The sequence below is a fragment of the Mustela putorius genome, unplaced genomic scaffold, assembly GCF_011764305.1.
Source record: "Mustela putorius furo isolate JIRA1106 unplaced genomic scaffold, ASM1176430v1.1 tig00000461_pilon_pilon_pilon, whole genome shotgun sequence".
NCBI classification, from domain to species: Eukaryota; Metazoa; Chordata; class Mammalia; order Carnivora; family Mustelidae; genus Mustela; species Mustela putorius.
Window position 1 is genome coordinate 1,288,839 of NW_025421390.1, and position 23,947 is coordinate 1,312,785.

Sequence of the window (23,947 nt, forward strand, 5' to 3'; positions counted from 1 at the left end):
GATTAGTTGTGATTTGCTGTAATATTATTTGTAGCTTTTTTTACTGTGTTCTTTGCAGTTGGCTCATATCATTTTTTTCCTTACCTTTGTTTTTAGTTTCAGAGGCCACTAATGATTCGACAATAGATGATGTGGTTGAAAATCATGTTGCAGACCAACTTTCATCAGATATTACACCAAATGCTATGGATGCTGAATTTTCACCTTCTCCAGCCAATTTACTGGAACGACCAACCAATCATACAGAGGCTCTTGGTCATGACCATTTAGGAACTAATGACCTCACCGTTGGTGGATTTTTAGAAAATCATGAGGAACCAAGAGATAAGGAACAGTGTCCTGAAGAGAATATACCAGCATCTTCACTCAACAAAGGAAAGAAATTGATGCATTGCAGAAGCCATGAAGAGGTCAACACTGAGCTAAAAGCACAAATAATGAAAGAGATCCGAAAGCCAGGAAGAAGTATGTATAATTAGAGGCAAACCTCATATTTGATTTCTGTTTGTGCTCAGAGAAGAGTCAGATTAAATAAAAAAAAAGATTGATTCTAGATCAGTGACGAACAACATATGAGATAGAGATATAGAGATATAAAAGATTTAGTTCTTTATTCAACCTACAAACACTACATATTTGCTCTATCCAAAGTATTATGGTGTAGATATGGTAAGCAGGAGGGACTGAGAGCAGAGCTTAACGAACACACAGATAAATTGCACACAGTTCCTACCATGACAGGGACCTGGAGTCCTGAGTATTTTTCTACATAGCAGCTGCAATGAAATGTAACAGCAAACCCAAAAAGATGGAGTGAATATTAGATGACTTCAGGACTGTGAAGTTCCTGGCATAGTATCTACTACTGCCTTTAAGGTTTAAACTATGAGAGTGACCAGGGATATGTTTAAGCAAAAACAAACAAACAAAAAAAACAGAAGTTATAAAAGCTGTCTGTTACATGAATTTTAAAGAACTTTGTGGGATAAAATTTCAATATTATTGGCATTCATTCAAAAGATGTTGACAGATCACCTGCTATGATGATACAGTGACCCACGGGTGGTTCAGAAGTGGGTAAGACGATCCTTGCTTATAGTCCTTGGCAGAGTTATTGAAATTTTGAAAATTGGAAACTGAAATAGCACTTTTACCTGTTTCTCCCACCTCTCTATTTGCCCCTCCCTACCATGGAACTGTACTTTAGAATTTGAATTACAAGGATGGAGGTACCTTGCTTCTTTTTCAGTGGCACTATCAGGAAGCTCTTCACTTATTTTTCTAAGCTTTGTGTGTGATATCTTCATGGGAACTTTTACCAAGAACACAGCTTAACAAGTTATTTTATCTTTGCTGATATATGATGGAAATACACACACACACACACACACACACGATTCTTAGTGGTGAAAATTTTATGTGGAATGTCTTGGTTTCGTGTAGTATATCTTGATATAGAAACTGCAGTAGAAAAATATTGAATAAGAGTGTGTAGAAAAGCCACTTAAATTTTTCTTTTTGCTTCTCATTTTAAGAGTATGAAAGAATCTTCACGTTACTGAAGCATGTGCAAGGCAGTTTACAAACAAGACTAATATTTTTACAAAATGTCATTAAAGAAGCATCAAGGTAAAGAATTTATTGCACATTTTGAAATGATTATGAAATGAGTCTCCAGCTTACAGTCAATATTTTAATAATACCTATTCTGTACTTGTGGTATTATGCATATATATGACACACCCATGTGTATAGAAGTTCTTTTTTAGTTTATTGAAAGAAGTTCAATAAACTAAAAACAGCCACAAAATTCTTTGCCAATTTTGGACTTTTTCTCCCTATAGATTACAGATACTTGCATAATTCTCATTTATCCTACTCTGACTTTTTGGGGTCTCTGTATTTTTTAGCCTTTTTTTCTCCTTTGTATATTTGGATTATAGTTAATATTAATCAGTGATTAGAAATAACCTTGAAAGACAATATTTGGATGCAGTTCATTTGTACACGGGAAAATGTGTAATTAAGGGGAGCAGAGTTGGACAAATGGGCCTTATTCTAATTGCTTCAGTAGCCCGGATTATGTACTTTAATACAAAGAATGTGGATCAAGATTATAAATGGTAACTATGAAGTGCGATTAACTAGAAATCGTAGTTGTGAGTTTAGTGAGTACAAAAAACATTTTTTTTCTTTTAATACTTCTTTAGTATTTTAAGAAAACTTAGTGTTATCTGACCTTCTAAATATACCCACCCTTTAATGGTTGCCCAGTTTCTTCCATGGTACACATAAAGGTATTTTTAGATAGAGCAGTAAATTTTTTTCTTTTTTTGGAGTGGCTAGAGCATAGGCCACTTTGAAGGTTCAAGATAAGGCCATAACTTTTCATGTTATTTATTTTGAATATTTAACCTATTCTTTTCTTTATGTAACGTTTTATCAACTCAGACTTCATCATGGATCTAGCTATATTCCTAATGCTTGCCCTCTACTTCTGCCCCCTTTTAGAGAGATTGGTAATATTCTGGTGGCTATGCATATGAATTTACAAATAGAAAGGAAGTGGGTATAGATTGGACAGTGAGCAGCAGCAGTATTAGTACTTATGTGGGAGAATGCAATTTTAGTCTACTGTATTAGTGAAAAAAATTTCAAATTGCCCCTTGAATGTTAAATGTTTGCTATATCCTATAGCCACAGATACCTAATTACTCTTGATTTGTTAGCTCTCAAATTTAATAGTGGAACCCAAGGGTTTTTTAATGTTACCATCCAACTATTCATTTCTTCTTTGGTTTTGTGGGGGTTATACTCCTACTTTTTTCACATTCCTTTCAAAACATTCAACTTTAAAGAGCATCAGAAGCTATGGGAGTCGTTGCTTTGGGAGTCCAAATTTTGTTGGAATATTTATAACCCTGTAAATGTTAGGGGTTTTTTGTTTTTCTTTTTGGATGTAGAAAAAATAGCCTGCTTCCATTATACCTGGGCCTAGATTATTTGTTTCAGGAACAAACTGTAATTCTGCACTGATAAAATAATTTGCTTATCTTCAAGTGAATTTTATATATCATTAAGTTGTTTTTTTCCATTTTCATTTTCCTTTGAAAAATCTTCCCAAGACAGTTGCTCTCTTAAAAACAAAACAAAACAAATTATACTGATCTATATCCATTAAAAAGAAATTGAGAGTGCTATTACTTATTTTTTTTTATACAGGTTTAAAAAACGAATGCTAATAGAACAACTGGAGAACTTCTTGGATGAAATTCATCGAAGAGCCAATCAGATCAACCATATTAATAGCAATTAAAAGAAAACAGAATGTGGCCACTTGTTTCACTATCTTCTCCAAATACAAAGTAAATACAAGACTGTTGTGATCTTGCATTCATTTTTTGACATGCATTGTTGGCTATTTGAAATACTAAGAGAAAGTCTACAGATCCTTTTTCCATCATTTTACAGTGACCTTTTCTTCATTTTGGTTTATTTTTGTAATGTGAAAAATATCACTCTAAAACACATTTTTATTTAACAAACTAAAAATATTCCTCCAAATCTCTTGCTTGTCATTGACTCTTGCGTGTCAATTTCCCTCAGGTTCTATTTTCTTAAACCAACCTTTAAAATTGTCACCTCTGTTAAGGTTGAACTTTGCCAAAAAAATAAAAAAGAAGTTACTTTGTAATTTTTGGGGAAAAAAGCACATACATTAAAACTAGGTAATGTTTTGTATATACAGTTATTTTGGATATATTATTGTAAGTTGTACAAATGTATTTTGAAGAATATTTAAGAAAAGCACTTTTGTTATTCCATCAATAAATGCTCTATTTTACTCTTGTGTGGTTTAGGAAATAATCACATTTAAAGTAATCATTTAAAACCATCTTAAGGATAATGGAATTTTAAAGGCCTTGCTTTTTAAGCATTGGAAAAATACACCACTTGAAGTTCATATTTGTTAAAGTTAACTGTAATTACCTGTTACATAACCTGCATTGTCTTTTTACTCTGTGTTCTTAGATTTTGTTGGCCACACCAACATACTCCCATTTCTGCCTAGGTAATAGAAATGATGGTATCTGGGGCAAATAGGCAGACACTTTAAAAGCTGTTTAAAAGCAGACATCTTTAATATTGGTTTCTTTAGTCCCAACACCTTTTTCCTTTCTCACTAGGATTATGGATGGCAATAAGTTGAAGCTGTTAGTTAGGGAGTTGTAAGTTTGAGGTACATCACATACTCTGAAATGTCTAGTCTTTAGCAGCTTGATGCCATGCTTACAAAAGTCCCACAACAAATTGGGGGTTCAAAGAGGATCTCTTTGTTCTCCTCTGCTATTCTTATATATAAACTCTCCATTTTGTTTAGAGGCTAAATAGAAAGCAAACATTTCAGATGACTTTGCTCATTGTGCATTCCCCCTGAATTACCCAGGATAAGGAAAAACCAACACTGTTCACTGTCCACGCTCAGTCCAACATGACCTCATGTGTCTTCACTGAGGATGTGACCCTATGACCAGCCTCACTCGTTCCCCTTTCATAGATCACTGCTGTGCCTTGTAGTGCTTTTGGGGTAACCAATAGAAAGGAAGGTTAAAATACATTTAGATTAAAAGAGGGCAAAATGAATTTATAAAATTATAGTAAAATTGATGGAATTTTAGTTTCATAATATTTGAAAATCACATACCCTTATCTTTTTACACTTTAGCAGAACATTTTTAAGATTTCAAGGGTATAGCAGAATGCAATTGTAACTTTTTATGAAGAAAAGCATAGATGAAAGTGGAGAATATGCTTGAGATCTCTTTAATTTAGGGGATTTGAAACTCTCCCAATGCTGAAGACAAATCCTGTCAAGAAAAAGAGGCATTTAATGTAATGTTACATAGTATTTTCATATGCAATTCTTTAAACCTTTTTTTACCTCTACAAACACCTTTAAAGCAGGATATCATTTAATAGATGGAATTGTTAAGGTAATTACCTGAGTCACTGCTAAATTCAGGAGCTACACAAAATCCAGAATACACTGTGTGGTCTTAAATTGTCTTTATGTATATTTTGATTCTGTGATTAATAGAAGGGATTACAAGTCATTCAGATAAAAGTTCATACTTGAGAATATTTAGGAAAGGGATTCAGTCTTTCCCAATGTTTAGCAGCTTTCCTTATCAGGAAGTTCTTACTTCCATTTTTAGAGATTGCTCATGAAGTAATAATCCTCTAAACCCTTCACCTTATACATTTTTTGGGATGAACCCTAGAGGGAGTTGGGAAGAAAAAGTTTTCTTCAGTCTCCTCTTTCTGTCCTTAATCTCTCTGCCATCATACTCTATAGCCTGCCTCATCCAAAACCTAGTCACAAGATTTGAAACCATTCGAGAAACTCAAGCTTAATATCCCATCTTGAAGGTTTTTAAAATTTTAAGAAACTGGGCATATTAGTTAAATTAGTAAAATACTATAGAATTGTGAGCAAAGGGGAGGGAGGAAATATATTTCAGGGGAATATCATGCCTCTTAGGCCCTATAGATCACCAGTTGGCTTTAGGCTGGACAAAGGATATTCTCCACAGTTTAATCTTGAGATTAAGATCATTCTTCTTAATGTTCCCATATGGATATTGTCAATGATATTATTTGCCCTAATCAATAAGATTTATCAGTTTGGTGTACAGGAGTGTTGAGACTGATTCCTATCTCTCTAATACCCCCCTCTCACCAGAAGAATAGTCACTTTGCCTTGAATCATGTGGGCAGATACCTCCCAGAAAGAGTAAATAAACTCAAAAGGACTATATGTAGATGTGCGGCGGATTATGGAATTGGTTTTGGATTAGGCTTTTATTTCCATTGTTTATTGAGGCAGTTGTGAAAACTCCTATCATTGAAATAGTGGTGTGTCCTTTCACTAGTTCAAAGGTTTTACGTCATTTTTATGCAGTTGAATTCCAAGAGAAATTGTTCTCTTTTAACTGTCATCAACTTTTATTGGCGATCAGCTTTTGACAATGATCTTTCTGTTCACATTTAGTCCTGTCTCTGTTTCTTGAGGAAGTAGAACCTGTCATTTTTTTCATCTTTCATTTTTTTGACATGTATCCTTTCTTAAGAGAGGGCTCTCTGTTGCCTGTTCTGAGTGATAAGAGACGATTTCATCTAATAAATATGGGGTTGGAATGATCATGGTGAAATCCTAGGAGGATTATATTCTGTTGATGGACTTTTTCTCCCCAAATAGATTATTTCCTAGTGAATGATTATCTTCATCCTTTTTGTCACAAAAGTGTTCCTTTGATTTCTAGCACAAGTTACAGCAGTATGCAAATGATTCTCAGATAAAATGATGTTGACAGTATTTCCTTAACAATTTGTGTAAAACCTATGCGTAATTCTCATTCTAACTTTTGACTTTTTTCTCTCCATAAATAAAAATAATGCCTGATGTTTAGTTAAAGTAGATCCACTTTTGCTTGATTTTGTTAGTCTTGTTCCATCCTATTTCTTTTTAACACATTGTTTCAACTTGCCAACAACTCTTTACTGAGAATCTCTTTTCCTTCCCAGGCTGATAAATGATTGTCGGGGGAGGGGGAACATTGAGAGGAATAATTTGAGTACTTTGTTCATTGTTGAAGTTGAAAGGACCTCTGCTTGTCCTTCTGATGTGCTAAGGCTTTGCCGATACCATACCATCTTTGGCTTAAGACAAGATTGTATAGTGGGACTTAGAAGTACTAGGGCAAACACTTGATTTTTGTGGCATTTCAGCAAGCATGAGAAAGATCAACAAAAACTAGAAATCCTGGTGCATTCACTAGAATACTGGGGTTGCTGAGTCAGAAGGCTACTTGGAGATGCTAGTCCCCTGAAGGAACTATTTTGTCCTACAGAGATGAGAAAGCAAGGCAACAACTGAGGGGGGGGGGGGAATCAAGATTTACATTTATTTTACTTTGATGATCTTTCTAAGTCTCCCCAGCAGCAGAAACCTGAATTTTTAAAAAACCCACGTCAACTAAAAATGAGCTGAAGGAGAAGTAAAAAACAACATGGAGGATATTAATTTTCCTTTGTAGTTACAGAACACTCCCCTTTCTCAGGATACACGACAAGAAACTGGGAAGATTGTGAAACCATAGAAACTAGCTAGAAGGAATGCTTGTTCTAGGCCACAGCGGACAAATGGGTGCTTGTTGCTAGAGAGATGTTGATATATATTGATCTGAATTCTGTCAAAAAATACTGTCCTACCTGTGGTGGGTTCTCTCAGGAAAAAGAAGAATGGCCGATCTGCTTTTAAAAAAGGAATCCGAGACCTTTTCAGTAACAACAGAGCTGCAGGAGAGAGAAAGAATAGAAGAATCCCAATGCATTTTCTATTCATTTGAGGAAAGTTGCTATGAAAATTGGATATGAAGTCAGTTATATCCCTTGATTTTTGAAGAAATAAAAACATCCTAATGATAACATTTCATTGTTTAGTCTTATGCTGGGGGTACAAATGGGAAAGTTAAGAAGGTGTCAGAAAATTAAGGGAAATTAATGGGAAAATTAAGACATTTAGCCAACCCTGTGTCCCATTTTCAAAGTACTCCTTGGAATAAATTCCTTACTAAAGTTAAATTTTCAGAATGACTTCATTCCTTATTGATGGGGATGATGGGACAAATCCTTTTCAAAATGGATTTCTTCCATCATTTTTCAAGCCCTTGCTCTGTATTAAATTTCTTTTTTTTTTTTTTTGAAAATGCTACCACATCTGGACTTGGGATTTTTCAGTGGGAAGGTTTAGAAATGTGAAGATTGAACTGGATAAATGTGACTAAGGCAGATAAGGGCAAGCAGTGTGACTGAGTGCTGCCAACCCCTTTCTGAACATACCTGCGGCTGTTGATGCCTCGGTGCCTTCCTCTGAAACCTCAATCTTGGCTTTGTGGATTGCTTCAGAAACATAAAAGTCATCTTGGCCTAATCCCGGGAAATAAAAATGTGAATTGCTTATTTCCATCTTTAATGCATTTAGCTTAAGGATTTGAGTGTATTTTTAAAGAATGTACTTAATTACAGTGTCCTGCTGCTTACTATAGCTAGGGAGAGATTTGTCTGGAAAATTCTTAAGCTGCAATATTTTTTGTGACTTCTAAGACCTCAGATTTGGTGAATTTAATAAATAATCCCTCCCAAATTAATATATAGAGCTGTGCCCTGTTTTAAAAAGTTTTCAAAAATAATTTCTAGTTAATACTGAAATCTTTACTTCAGCCAGTACTTCTTAAACTTCATATAAGAATTGCCAGAGTATGTGTTAAAATGGATTCTGGCGTCCAAGAATCTGCATTTTCAGCCAACCTCTGAGATGATTTCCCTTGAGTGTTTTCTTGGACTGCGTTTTAAGAGCCACCTTTAAATGACAGTCACAGGTTTGTTCAATGGATCTTAAAAGTCATAACTCAATGTATTAAAAAATATCTAAAAGCTGCATGACTACATTCAGTATACTAAGTGTACAGAATACATTCAGTATACTGAATGCAGTCATGCAATAATTTGCCCCATGGTCTAGAATCTGCAAAGGTAATAAGTGGTTAGAACTGTAATAGTTGTGTGCTAACAGTTTCGAAGAAGCTTCGCAAACAGGGATATGAATGATTAAGTTATGAATGATTAAGTTAGAGAAATTGATAGCTTTTTGTAAGTTAACCATTAAGCATTTTAAACAACTCCCTGCAGTGATGTTGTACTTGACATAACGAAGGTATATAAGAATGTTTAGAACTAGCAGAAACTCTGTGGTTATTCCCTACACTTTGATTTGAGAATGCACTGTTAAGTGAACTGAGGTCACACACTTGGTAAGAAGTAGAAATTGGGCAGGTTTTCTGACCGTGCAGAGCCCATTTCCACCCCACCCCTCCACAAAAAAATAGCACCTTGCAAGAAGTATTCTAGTCAACTCCAGCGTGCCACTGGAAAGGGATCTGTGGCATGAGTCTTAAAATAATCATTTCAATCTACATATTGTATTTTGAGAGAGCTTCTTTGTTTCATCTTAGACTAATTAAATTGTTTTGCATTTTTCATGCACATACAAGGAGATGCAAATGAATGTCGTGAGAGAATAAAACCAGCCGAGTATAGGATATGCAGCAATTCATCCATCTTCTAAATAAGGTATACACAGGAAATTGTGAGTTGGCTATATTTGTTGTAAGAAACAGTTATTTTCCAGCATCATTGAAGGGGACCAGACAAAAGTCAGAGGAAGGGAAAAAATCAATGGAAGCATTCACTGGTATCATTTCATTTGTCCTAAAACCAGTGAAGAATCTGATTGATTTTAGCAGTTGGTCTTTTTCTGTAAGATCTTTTAGAAAAGAAATTTCTCTCTAATTCATAGTTTCTTTCACTTGCTCATTGAGTAAACTGAAATGCAGTGTCAAAATTGGAATTTTTTGGCTAAATAATGGTTCTTTGATGCTCATGAGGTTTTACTTACCTGTGACCTCATTATAGAGTTGTGGTACCTGAACATTTCATCAGTGTCCATGAAGTCAACAGAGGTTCACTATGAAACTCTACCAACTAAGATACAGTAAATGTGGTTGTGATAGAGTCCAGGCACCTTGACACAATGTGAAAAATAGGACCAATTGGTATGAATGAGTCTTTAGTTAGATAGGCTTGGCTATTAGAATTTTTTAAGTTTCAATTAAATAGCATAGCTTCTCTCCATCACACTAGGAGTGGTCCAATAGTTGACAGTTACATGTTTGCACAGACACTGAGCCAAGACCTGTCAAGCCATGGCCTGTCTTGCCCCAGCATCCACACCTCTCTTAAATTTTATCTCTAGTAAGCATTAAACATTTCAGATCATAAACATTTGTGATCAAAATAAGAATTCAGGAGTCATTGTAGGTTTGTGTTTCTCTTCTTGCTTGATCTTGTATGACAGATCTCTATTTGCTTATTTCTGTCAAGTAACTATTTTATGCAACTAATGAAAGCAATGCAGAAGAATCCAGACACAAAGGCATTCTCCCGCTTTGTGTTCATCTTCTCGAGTGCTCATGGCTATTTAGTGCCATGTTTTCATGCAACATGTTATCCCCAAATTTGTTCCCAAGATTTTTTATAGATGCTATGCTATTAAAAGGGATCCATGATTAATGAAAACAGGGAATGCAGGTTGAATAGTTTTGTGTTTTTGTTTTTAGTAGTGAACTTCTTAGAGCTGCTTATTTGCTGATGTTTGTAGTGAATCTCTGCAGGAGAACTATAATATGTAATGTTTAGCCACGGAATGACCCGCATCATCTCCTGTCTCTAGATTTACTAGATTAGTGTTCTGGAAAACTGTCGTCCATCCTAAACCCATTTACTCCTATATTACATTTCAATATCCAAAGCCAAGTGTTTTAAGATTCTTCTTACCCTCCTTCCTGGCATACTCTCCACTCTTCTATACTATCTACAAGTATTCATGTCAACCTTTCTTTTTGGATTGTTAGCTCCTAGAAGGCAGAAGCTGTTTCATTAATTTTAAATATTTTTAAATTCACCTAACTAACATAATAATGCTTGGTACATAATTGTGTTCAGTAATTGTTGGATGAATGAATGATAGACACTCCTCACGTACATTTGTTTCATTTCCCCATAAAAACAGCTGTCTTAATGTTCTCTAATTGGATGTCACTTGTAAGGAAGTGTTGGTTGGTATCTATAGAATCATAGGGGTAAACCACAGAATGGGTCTTAGGCAAGTTTCATCCAAATGATTGTTTCGGTGCCTCTTTCCCCTTTGTTAGTGGGGACCATCATTTTTTTGTGTGGGGTTGATCATACTCTCAAAGGGTTTAAGAGTCTTCATAATGACACTGTGTAAACACAAGAATTGCAAAATGTAAATCGATGTCCCAACGTTGGAACCTCAGGTTCTCAAAATGTGTCATTTGTCTGTGTCATTTGTCCTTCCAATTATTACTATTTACTATTGGCAAATTTCATGGCATTGAAACATTTATTGCCAGAATTTGCTGCTAGTTTATCTTTCTCATCTTCTTATCACTTAGTTGTAACAGGTGGAATGTGTCATATAGCTCCCAGCCCCGGATATATATAGAGAGTGCTAAAAAGAATTTGAAATGGCCTCTGAAGCCAGGCTATGGTCAGTTGTTTCTCTATTCTCCTCAAGCCCACTTCTCCCTGCCACCCAGCTTTTTGAGATATAATTGATATAACATTGTGTAAGTTTAAGGTATATAATGTGATGATTTCATATATCTATTGCAAAATGATCATCACAGTAAAATTAGTTAACACCTCCATCACCTCACATAATTACAATTTTTGTGTGTATTGTAAGATCTATTGTCTTCACAACTTTCAAATATATAATACAGCATTGTTAACTATAGTCACCATGCTGTACTTTACATCCCTAGAATTATAACTGGAAGTTTGTACCCTTTGACCACCTTCACCCAACCCCCCAACTCCTACCTATCCCTGCCCTGGGCAACCTTCACTCTACTCCGTGTTTCTGTGACTTTGATTTTTTTTTAGAATCCACATGTGAGATCATACAGTGTCTTTCTCTCTGATTTAGCATAATGCCCTCAAGGTTTTTCTAGGTTGTTGCAAATAGCAGATTTCCTTCTTTTTTATGGCTAATAATATTCCATCAAAATATATATACCAAAGCTTTATCCATTCATCTGCTGATGGACTTAGATTTTTTTTTTCCTTATCTTGGCTATTGTACATAATGCTGCTATCAACATGAGGTGGAGTTATTTCTTTGCTAGTGATTTAAGTTCCATTGGGCACATATTCAGAAGTAGAATTGCTGAATAATGTGGTAGTTCTACTTTTATTTTTTGAGAAACCTCCATAGGACTTTCCATATGGTTGGAATGATTTAAATTCCTGTGAACAGTGTACAAAGTTCCTTTTCTCCATATCCTTGCCAGCATTTGTTATCTCTTATTTTTTTGATAATAGCCATTCTAAGAGATATGAGGTAATAGCTCACTGTGGTTTTGATTTGCGTTTCCCTGATGATTAGTGATAATCAGCACATTTTCATGTACCTGTTAGTTATTTGAATATCTTATTTGGAAAAATGTTTATTCAGATCCTTTTTCCATTTAAAAATCAGATTGTTATTATTATTTGCCATTAGGTTATATGAGTTCCTTATATATTTTGGATATTAATCCCTTAGGTATGTGGTTTTACAAAACTTTTCTCCCATTCTGCAGAATTTCCTTCCCATTTTGTTATTTCTTTTGATATGAATACATGTTTAAGTTTGATGTAGTCCCACTTGTTTCTTTTTACTTTTGTTGCTAATACTTTTGGTGTCAGATCCAAAAAATCATCACCAAGACTAATTTCAAGGAGTTTTCCCCCTATGCTTTCTTCTAAGAGTTTATGACTTCAGATATTTTAAGTCTTTAATCCATTTTGAGTTGATTTTTGTGAGTGTTGTAAGATATGGGTCCAGTTTCATTCTTTTGCATGTGAATATCCAGTTTTCCCAGCACCATTCATTGAAAAGACTATCTTTTCCCTATGGGGTATTATGGGCTTCTTTGTTGAATATTAGTTGACTATATGCACAGATTTAGTTCTGGGGTCTTGATTCTACCCCATTTGTCTACATGTCCTTTTTTGTGCCAGTACCATACTGTTTTGATTACTATAGATTTATAATAGAGTTTGAGCTCAGGAAGTGTGATGCCTCCAGCTTTGTTCTTTCTCAGGGTTGCTTTGGCTATTTGGGATCTTTTGTGGTTTCACACTAATTTTAGAATTTTTTTTTCTATTTCTGTGGAAAATGCCATTGGAATTTTGATAGGGAGTGCATTGAATTTGAAGATTGGTTTCGGTAGTACAGATACTTCAACAATATTAGTTCTCCCAATCCATGAACAGAGGATGTTTTCCCATTTATGTGTGTCCTTTTCAGTTTCTTTCATGAGTGTGTTATAGTTTTCAATGTAGAGATACTTCACCTCACTTGGTTGAATTTACTCCTAAGCATTTTATTGTTTCTGATGCAATTGTAAGTGGAATTGTTTTCTTTATTTCTTTTTCAGGTAGTTTGTTGTTAGTGTAAAGAAACACAATGCATATTTGTATTTCATTTTTTATCCTACAACTTTACTGAATTCGTTGACTAGTTGACTAGTTGTACCACTATTACAATATTAGAGAATCTAATTTTGACTATATACTTACCATTATTAGTGATTTTTACATTTTCATACATTTTTATAGTGTTAATTAGCACCTTCCAGCTTTAAAAATGTCCTTTAGCATATCTTGTAAGGCAGGTTTAGTGGTGATAAATTTCCTTATCTTCTTTTTTGTTTGGAAAAGATTTATCTCTGCTTCACTTGAGGAACAACTTTGCCAGGTATAGTATTCCTGATTGACAATTTTTTTTCTTTCAAAATTTTGTATATGTCATTCCACTCTATCCTGACCTATAATTTCTGTTGAGAAATCCATTGATCATCTTATGTGGGTTCCCTTGTTAGGTAGCTTGTTTCTTCTTTCTTGCTGCTTTTAAAATTCTTTGTCTTTGACTTCTGACAATTTAATTGTAATGTGTCTTGGTGTAGCCCTTTTTGGGTTCAACCTATTAGGATTCATTGGGCCTTGTGAATATGCAAGCCCATTTCTCTCCCCATTTTTGGCCATTATTGCTTTAAGTAGACTTTCCCTTTTTTTCCTTTCATCTTTTGGGATTCCCATATGAGCATATTTTTTCTTTTGTGATGTCCCCAATTTCCATTGGCTTTCTTCACCCTTTCATTCTTTTTTTCTTTTTGTTCCTCTGACTAGGTAATTTCAAATGATTTATCTTCCAGTTGATGGTTTACTCTGTTTGGCTGAGTCTTGTTGAGGCTCTCTATTGAATTCTTCAGTGCAGTCATTTTATTCTTTAGCTTTAGGATCTCCGTTTGTTTGGGTTTCTTGGTTTGGTTTTGTTTGATGGTTTCTATTTCTTTCTTGAACTTTTTATTTTGTGCATTGTTTTCCTAATATTGTTAGTTGTCTCTGTGTTCTTGTAGTCTGCTGAATTTCTTCAAGAGGATTGTTCTGAATTCTTTGTCAGACAGTTCAAACATCTCCACATTTTTAGGGTAGCTATTGGAGCTTTATTAATTTCTTTGAATGGTATATTTTTCTCATTTTTCATGGTCCTTGCTTCTTTGTATTGGTATCTGTGCATTTCAGTAAGGGGTCTCCTTTTCCAGGCTTTACAGGATTGCTTTGGTAAGGAAAGATATTTACCAATCAGCTGGTAGAATTTGTGGGCAGGTTAGGGCTTACTGTCATCATCCCTGTGTGGGCAAAACCTCTCCATATGCTTTGAGTTTGCAGGGGGCTGCTGCTGCCTTAATTCTGTGGCTGGGTGGGGCTGCTGGTTGGGTTTGTATTCAAGCAGTGCTGCTGGGTGGGCTTGCTGTTCCGGTGGCACTTCTGGCTATGTCAGAGTTAGTGGCTCAATCCTTTCACAGTGAGGTTGAGTCCCTAAGACTACAATCAACTCTTAGTCAATGAAGTTGTAGCTGTGTTCCCTGACAGGGTAGTGCCACTGGTTGGACACCATAATTGGGTAACTCTGAGAGGGACTCTACAATCTTTCCTGGTCAGGTAGTCTTATGCTGTGCTTCCCAACTGGATGGTGCTGCTGGTTGGGCTCCATGTTCAGGTGGGGCTGCCTTCTGTGCCCTGAAGTTGGGTGGGGCTACAAGCTGGGCTCTGTGACTTAGTAGCACTGTGGATTGGGCTACAAGGCTCCCCAAGGTCATTCTTCAAACTCCCTGGTTATGTGGAGGTAGGGGATATGCTCAACAGTTGGGAAGGACTGCTGGCCAGGCTCTCTGCCCAAGCAGAGCTGTAGGATGGGCTTCTCAACTAACTGGTTCTCTTGTCAGGCTTCCTTGATGGATGGGACTTGAGACTGTGCCTAGCAGTTGAGTAGGGCTGTGAATTTGCTTTTCTGCAAGGTAGAGTGGTAGTATGGTCCATTGACTAGGGATCCAAATCAGGCAGAATAGCCAGCCATGCTTTCTGGCCGGTTGGGGCTACCAGCCTGGCCTTGCAGATGGGCATTCTTGATGGCTGGAGTCTTTGCTTGGGTACTGCTACAGGCAGGAATATGGTCTGCCAAGGACTGAATGCTGACTAGTATAAGTCTTGCCTCCCACATTCTCCTTCTCTATCTGATTCCTAAGTCTTCCCCAGGAGGCAAGACTTGAATGGATTTTCCAGAAAGTGTCCTGCAACACTGGAAGAGTTGGATGTCCACCTTGGTTTTCTTTTCTCACTGGAGAAATTATATTAGGCCTGAGAGGGCACTCTTGGTGAGTGCTGTGCCTGCCTGGAGGAGGAGTGATACAGACCAAGTGTAGCTGCTCCATTTACCAATATAATGTGGTCTTCTCAGTCTCTGTGGTTCAGAGTGGTGCTTCAGTTTCACATAAGGGTGTTGGGATTTACACAGTGGTGACTTGTCTATGGACAGCGGCTAGTTGGTCTTCTTAGGAGGGGGACTGAAGTTGGAAATGATCTATCTCACCATCTTGATGCTCTATTGCAGTTCTGATCAGTCATCTGGTGTGCTATAAGTTAACTTCAGTATGTATCCAAACAACTATGAGTGTTTTTCTCATTTGAGTTGTAGTAACATGGAGCTTGTAGTTCTCACTGAGCAGACATTGGAAACTAATTATTCACTTATAAAAGTCAAGAAAAAGATGTTTCTTTGAAGTTTTAACTTTATGCAAAAGTAGTATTTCTTGGATTAGGAAGCATGGGTTTGTATCAAAGCCTGCTGATCCTTTTGATTGCTTGAGAAGTATATATCCAGCTGGTACCTTTTGTGTAAGTGAAACTGGAATTACTCTTAAAAGCTTTATAACATGTAGTGTCAAGGATGTCTAGGGAGAAAAATTATAACCTGGGCTCAGCTAGGCCTTGAGATCATACTGAACAAGTTTTTTTTTTTTTTTTTTTTTTTTTTTTTTTTTTTTTTTTTTTTAGGCAACAGGAAGGGATTTGATGCCATGAAGGAAGAGACAAGTCACTTTTAAATGGGAAGGAGAACTTAAATGGGGAAGGAGAACTTAAGTAAAATGATTCTGGGCACTGGAACGAAATAGAAAGAAAAGGCCAAATATTCCCTGTGGTTTGAGCTTCTACCAAAAGCACAAAACTGCTTCATAGCCTCATTAGTTATAAGAAGGGAGACCAGCATTTTCTGATGACTTATTTTCTGGAAAGCTCTCTGCTGATGCTTTGCTGTATGTTAAATAATTTTATTTCCATAAGTAAGATGTGAAGTGGGTGGTAGCCACCTCATTTTAGGAATGATGAAACTATTTGTTAGATTCAGTCACCATGTCTCTATAACTAAGTCAATAGCTCACTTAGGCAATGAAGTGACTAGTCTCTTGATTGTGTTTAAAGAAGGGTATTGGAAAGCAATACTGTAGTTGGCAAACTTTATCTGTAAAGGCCAAGATATTAAATATTTTAGCAATTGCAGTTCATATGCATTCTGTTGCAACTGCCTAATTCTGCCATTGTAGCAGGAAAGCAGCCACAGATGATCTGTACATAAATGGGAGTTGGCTGTTTCATTAAAACTTTATTTATAAAAACAGGGATTGGATCATTTTTTGGTGAGCCCGTGTTAGAGGAACAAAACTTTATGGGAGAAGATAAGGCTGATGTGTTTTATCAGTAACAGACATTAATTTAAGCTTCACACTTGGCACATGCTAACTGCTCGGTAATTATTTAACAAGTTAGATCCATGGGCCTGTATTTCTGCTGGTTTGAACAAATCTACATAGACTTTAACTACATCATAAAAAAGGCATGAAAAATTGTTCTTTCTAAACGAGGGTGCTTGTTATATCTTGTCCAGAGAGCTTATGGGCCTTGGAAGTCTTTATCAGTAGGGGAGCTGCATGATGCTGTGGGTGGGTTAAGCACAGTCCTATTTGAGGACATAGGATTAATGGTACTTGGAGATGTACTTCTAGGACATAAAGGCAAAGAGATTAAGAACTATGAAGAAACAATCAGTGAGTCACAGTGATCAATTGAGTGTATTGGTGTGGAAGAAAAGGTTAAGAATGGTCCCAAAGTTTTGAACTAGAATGATCAAAGGAAGAATGGTATCATCATCAACAAAAGGAATTCCCTAGCTAGTTCTGGAGTCACAGACACTGTGATTGGATTTTGCACATTATTAAAGATAGAGTACACTCAAGTTCATTATCCCTTCCCCTTTCCTTGACCTCTGATTCTTTCACTCTAGGCTTTCTCTTTTCCCTACAGTATCAGATTATGCCTGTGTCACCAGGGAAAATTCCTGGTTGCGTCATTCAACCAAGTCAACAGTATTTATTGGCTATCCATTGTGCATCAAGCATTGTTGGGGGCACTATGCCCAAACTTGACTATTGCTTTGCTTATGCTTATCTCTTTGCATGTTTAGGTAATGAGAACAGTGCTGGTGGGTTTTAAAAAATCTAGAATAGATCTTTCCTCCTATGCTTTATTTGATAAGTAACTGCCATTTAGCTTGTCTAGTTACATTTAACACACAAGCCAAGATTGCTTTTATGGACCAAATTCCTATGTGTGTTTGTGTGTGTTTATGTGTGTGATTGCTTAATAAGATTTTGAGCAAGCTTTAGAAAACTCTGTGTGATGAGGTTCTAGCATTTAAAATGGAGATTCTGAAGCTTATCAGGCAAAGAAATACTTATCAGGCAATGAAAATACTTGCTACAGCATCATCTTCATACAAATAACTTATTACTATCCAGAGCAGAAACAAACCTGAGCCTTTGGAGTTAGCAATAGTTTATCTAATGGAAGGCTAATAGAAGATTAATTAGAAGGCTAATCTAATAGAAGAATCTGGAACATAAGGTTTTGGCATTCCATTCTTTTTTTAATATTTGGTGTAATATTATGTCAGATCATAAGCAAATACAGCTCCTATTGATTAGTAGCAGCGCATTTACTAGGGGCAAAGAATTTTAATATGGACTTGGGAAAGGAGAACAACTTTAGGGCAAGATTACAGGGACGTAAGTAATTTGAAGAAAGGAACTTGGTTGGATGACAGAGTTTCAAGGTTAGTTTATGGGAAGAGAACAGAAATGGCACGAGGAGGGCAGGAGAGGAAAGAGGTAGAAACAAAGGGCAACTGTGAGGCTAGCATGACAGTGGGAGGGCAGAATGAAGAGTTCTGTTGCTGCACTGCTGTCTCTGGCATGCTCTCAGTCATGACAGGCAGAGGGAGGCTGAGTTGTATTGTGTTCTCTGGCCATTGACCTCACTCTGAAGGTGGTCTCCAAAACAGGGCTTAGAGGTCTCAAGAAACACTCCTCTCCCACAAAGTCCAACCCAAGTTTGGCTTTTATCTGGAGCAATAGAATATGCTTATACATCTTATATGTTTATATAAGAATTTATATAAAGCAAAGCTTTCTTTCCTCTTTTAAATAATGTTAACTCTGACTGTACCATTGAAGCCTTGGTAGATGAAAATCCCTTAATCAAAGTATGACAAAGCTGCCCCCAAGCACAATGCCAAAAATTTTGAAAGAAGAAATGTTACCTGAAATTCCTTTCAAGTTAGCTTTGAGTGGATCAAAAAGATCGGTGACTCCCCAAGAATTTAAAATGCTTTTTAAATTGAAATGATTTTGGATCCTGAATCTAAAAAACAAAAACAAACCATCAACTTTCATTTAAAAATCTCATTCAAAATATTTTCATACACACCACATGACTGCCAAACTCCCTAACTTGGAAGTCAGGGATCTCCAGCCTCATTTTCAGCTTTATTTTTCACTGTTCCTTCTAAACCCTACCCACTGACTACTCTGACCACACAGGGCTCTCTTCCACCTCTATACCTTTGTTTTTGCTGTTCTTTCCACCCCATCTCCTTTGATGGCTTTTGAGTTACCTCCATGTCCTCTAAGCTCCATTCAGTTGTTATCCCCTCCTCTCTTCTCCAGCTGTTTTGTGTCCTTTGGTTGCTAAGTCCCCAGTGACACTTCATTTGTTCTGCTCTTTTGGTGTATGTACTATCCTCCTTCCTATTACTGTTATTTATGATATTATGAACTACTTGAGAAGAGAGGATATCTCAGTCAATTCTTTACTTCCTAACAGTAACTAATTAATGACTGCTTACAATGTACTAGATACTCTGACAAGTGTTTTATGTAGATTATCTAATTTCATCTTCACATAACTATGTTATTATTATCCTCATTTTACAGATGAGAAAACTGAAGCCTAAAGAGATTAGGACACTTGCCCAAGATGATGTAATGAATATGTGATGGAACTCAACTCAAAGCAAGGCTGTCTGCATGCAGAGCCTGTGCTCTTGGCGTCTACCCTTTGCTACCTCCCATGTCGTGAGACATCTCACATAGTAGGTGCAGAAAAGCAGCTGTTGATTAACAATAGAGTGTGTCATTGAATATGTTCATATTTGATAAGCCATATTTTTGTGTTTGCTGTGTTCATTGTGTGTCTTTGATGCACAGGAGGGAAGAAATGCAAGTAAAAATTTTGGTTTTCCTATTAAGTCCTGAGAGCAGGAAGAATCAACACACCAACTTTGTAATATTTCTCCAAGGGCAAAGCATTGAAAATTTTACTGTTGAAGGATCCTTTGAAAGGATTGCTCATGTTATTTTTCTTTAAAAATAAAAAAAAATTAGAATTTAGATGATCTTTTTCTATAAACTATGAAAAAAATACTATAAACTAGAAAAAAAAAGAATTTAGATGATCTTTTTCTATAAACTATGCAGAACTTGTAGGAAAGTAAAAATACTGGACAAGACCATTTAATATCAAAGATCTTCATTGCCATACAAGACAAGGTGACCAATATTTTAAACAGAAGTATCGTATTTTCTCATAAATATATGTTTGGGATCTTTAGAATAGTTTTCCAAAAAGGTACACATGATTCCTCCAACTATGCTGACATTCTCAAAAAATTTTGATCACCTCTTCTGAAATTTTCTTAAATACTTAAAACACATCCATTTTGAAAACTCTCAATGCTGAAACATATTGGTTAAGAGCATGAATTTGGGAGTCCAATGCCAGGGTTTGAATCTTGGCACAGCCTCTTACTGGCCGAGGGAACTGGGGCAAGTTACTTTACTTCTCTTTGCCTCCAATTCCTTATTTGTGAAATGAGCATAATAATAGTGTTTAGTTATTAGATTTGTGAAGATTAAGTGAAATAATTCTTGTAAAGTGCTCAACAATGCCCAACATAACTCATGCACTTTATTGTTCTCAATTCGGTTTTAGTGTTTCTCAGGGATATTGAGAAAAAGCTCGGGGATGTTTGAAGCCAAATACAGTGATTATGGTAGGCGATAAAACTGGGTAATATTTTTTAGTAACTAAAGATAATAGTAAAAGTGAGGCATGACCATAAAAGGTGAGAGTGATTTTTTTTCCTTGTATGGCTATGAAGGCCAGCCCAGAAGAAATGCTACAAAAATATCTTGAGTAAAAAAAATTGCCCTTTACCAAATCCAGACAATGATATCACAAGAAAAGAAAACTACAAACTAATACCCCTTATGAATATAGACACAAAATCCTCAACCAAATATTAGTGAATTGAATGCAGCAAAATATAAATCCCACCATGACCAAGTGGGATTTATCCCAGGAATGCAAGGTGTGTTCAACATATGAAAATCAGTGTAAAAGACCAGATTAACAGAATAAAGGACAAAGGCCACACGATCATCTCAATAAATGTAGAAAAGCATGTGGGGAAAAAATCCAATACCCTTTCATGAAAACAAAAATTACTCAATAAACTTGGGACAGAAGGGAAAATTTTCAGTCTCTAAAAGGGCCTCTACAGAAAACCTACAGCTAACATCATACTTACTGGTGAAGACTGAATGCTTTCTGCCTAAGATCAGATATAAGAGAAAGATGTCCACTATTTCTATTTAACATTGTCCTGAAGGGCATGGAGGGCAATTATGCAAGAAAAAGAAATAGAATGCATCCAGATTAGAAAGAAAGAAGTACACCTATCTCTACTCACAAATGACTTGATCTTGTATATATATAATCTTAAGGAATACATACACAGAGTGAAAAAATTCTTAGAATAAATGAGTTAATCAGGGTGGCAGGATATGAGACCAGGGTACAAAAGTCAACCTTTTTATACTATCAATGAATAATCTGCAAATAAAATTCTATTTATAATAGCATCAAAAGGAATAAAATACTTAGAAATAATTTTAACAAAAAAAATACAAAACTTGTAAACTGAAAACTAAAAAAACATAATAGAAGGAACCTAAGGAGCACATAAATAAAATGAAAACAGTCCTGTGTTCACAGATTGGAATAGTTAATATTGTTAGCAGTATTCCCAAATAGATATACACATTAAACACAATCATCATCAAAATTTCAACTGCCTTTTTTGCAGAAACCAATGAGCTGATCCTAAAATTCATATGAAAATGTATGGGACTCAGACTAGCCAAAACAATCTTGAAAAAAGAAGAACTAAGTCAAAAGGCTAACACTTCCTGCTTCTAAACATTATAGTAATCAAGATGGTGTCATACTGGCTAAAGTATAGACATTTGTGCCTATAGACTAGAACTGAAACTAAATCCATTGAAATAAACCCATTAACTTACAGTCAATTAATTTAAACAAAGGTACCCAGAAAATTCAATGGGAGAAAGAATAGTCTTCTCAATTAATGCTGCTGGGACAACTGGATAACCACATGCAAAGAATGAAATTGGACCTCTACCTCATAATACAAAAATTAATTTAAAATATAAGAGCTAAAACTAAAAATTACTAGAAAAACATAGACATAGGTTTTGTAACCTGGGTTAGGCAATGGTTTCTTAGAAATGACATCAAAGAAGCACAAGAAATAAAAGAAAAAATAAATTAACTGAACCTCATTAAAATGCTTCAAATGACACCGTCAAGAAAGTGAAAAGACAATCCACAAAATGGGAGTAAATATTTGCAAACTATAAATCTAATAAGGGACTAGCATCCAGAATATATAAAGCACTATAACAAGTCAGCAGTAAAGACAACCAATTTAGAAGTGGAGAGGAAATTCAAATAGCTATTTCTTCAAAAAAGATGTGTAAATGGCCAGAAAGCACATGAAAATATGCTTGACATCATCGGTTATTAGGGAAATGCAAATGAAAGTCACCATAGAAACCACCTCACACCAACTAGGATGGCTACAAGAAAAAATGGGGGTTTTCTTCTCCAAAGCTGTTGTCACACACTGTTGTGAGGTTAGACAGGTTGCAGCCATCTTGCCTTCAACCTGAGGGAGAAGCCAAAACACAGAGAAGGGTATTGCTGGAAGGCAAGGGGATTGGTGAATCCTACCAATGTAACTAAGGAAAACTATGTAGTTTCTGAATGTAAACACTATAAAATCCCTACTTTTTAATCCTTCCCTCCATTCAGAGGGACTTAAAAAAAAAAAAAAACCAAAACGGTAGTAAAATATACACCACATAGAATTTTACCATTTTAAGGACATTATTCAGTAGCATGAAGTATATTCACATTGCTATCCAACCACCACTATCCACTCTGGAAACTTTCATCAAACCAAAATGAAACCTCTGTACCACCACACATCCCACATGAAGAGGGACTTATCAAAAAAGATGGATGATAACAAGTATTGACAAGAGTATGGAGAAACTGGAACCTCATAGATTGCTGGTGGGAATGTAAAGTGGTATAGCTCCTTGGAAAACTGGTAGGTCCTCAAGGTATAAAATGTAGAGTTAACACAAGACTCAGTATTTCCATTCCTAGGTAACCAAGAAACATACCCACACAAAAATGTGCACATCAATGTATTTCAGAAGCCAAAATGTAAAAACATGCCAAAAAGTTTCCTGGCACTACATGTCTATAGACCAATGAATGGATAAAGCAAAATGTAGAATATCCATATGATAGGAAATTATTCCACCATAAAAAAAAATGAAGTACTGATGTACCACTGCGACAAGAATGAACCTTGAAAACGGTATACTCAGTGAGAGCAGCCAGATGTAGAAGGCTACATGTTGTACAATTTCATTTATATGAAATTTATGGTACAGACAAGTCCATTGAGAACGGAAGTAGATTAGTGGTTGCCTAGGACACTAGTGAGGAGAAGGAATGTGGAGGGACTACTAATGGGCACAGAGTTTCCTTTAGAGGTGATGAAAATGTTCTGAAATTAAATAGTGCTGATGGTTGCACAACTTTGCCAATATACTAAAAACCTCTAAATTGTATGCTTTAAAAGAATGAATTTTATGGTTAGGTGAATTATATCTTAATTTTTTAAAAAAGAAAGAGGGCACCTGCATGGCTTAGTGTGTTAAGCCTCTGCCTTCAGCTCAGGTCATGAGCCTGGGTCCTGGAATCGAGCCCCTCATCGGGCTCTCTGCTCAGCGGGGAGCCTGCTTCTCCCTTTCCCCCTATGCCTGCCTCTCTGCCTGCTTATGATCTCTCTCTCTCTCTCTGTGTCAAATAAATAAATAAATAAACCTTAAAAGAAAAAAAAAAAAACAAAAAAAGAAAATGCCCATAAAAAAAAAAATAATCCACACATGACAATGATTAGCAGCCCTTTAAAAGGAAGGCCAAAACTTCCGAATATATAAGATCTGGTGAATTTTTAAAATACTTATAAGAAACAAAGAGAAAAAGAGACACATACAGAAAAACCCAGACTCTTAAATACAGAGAAAAAACTGGTGGTTGCCAGAGGGGAGGTGGGTGGAGGGTGGGTGAAATAGGTGATGGG

At 35.9% G+C, this 23,947-nt stretch overlaps 2 protein-coding genes across 6 annotated transcripts in view; one reads left to right on the top strand and one right to left on the bottom strand.

Annotated features, from left to right (window-relative positions):
• Positions 1-23,947, top strand: part of INTS6 (integrator complex subunit 6) — a 108,703-nt gene that overhangs the window by 82,940 nt on the left and 1,816 nt on the right. For 3 of the 5 annotated variants that reach the window (XM_045080567.1, XM_045080568.1, XM_013047199.2), the window contains 3 exons: positions 97-465; positions 1,536-1,629; positions 3,223-6,475. In XM_045080567.1, coding sequence (XP_044936502.1) covers positions 97-465; positions 1,536-1,629; positions 3,223-3,316 — 557 coding nt within the window. In that variant the 3' untranslated portion in view covers positions 3,317-6,475. Of the gene's footprint in view, positions 1-96; positions 466-1,535; positions 1,630-3,222; positions 6,476-9,113; positions 9,193-19,358; positions 19,517-23,947 lie in introns of those variants that run through there. The other 2 variants (XR_006606941.1, XR_006606940.1) reach the window with 2 other exon arrangements.
• The window catches only part of SERPINE3 (serpin family E member 3), a 33,961-nt gene continuing 14,354 nt past the window's right edge, over positions 4,341-23,947 (bottom strand). Inside the window, exons 6-9 of the mRNA XM_004775224.3 lie at positions 18,686-18,786; positions 7,903-7,989; positions 7,273-7,356; positions 4,341-4,868 (exon numbers count right to left, since the gene is read on the bottom strand). Coding sequence (XP_004775281.1) covers positions 4,825-4,868; positions 7,273-7,356; positions 7,903-7,989; positions 18,686-18,786 — 316 coding nt within the window. The 3' untranslated portion in view covers positions 4,341-4,824. The remainder of the gene's footprint in view (positions 4,869-7,272; positions 7,357-7,902; positions 7,990-18,685; positions 18,787-23,947) is intronic.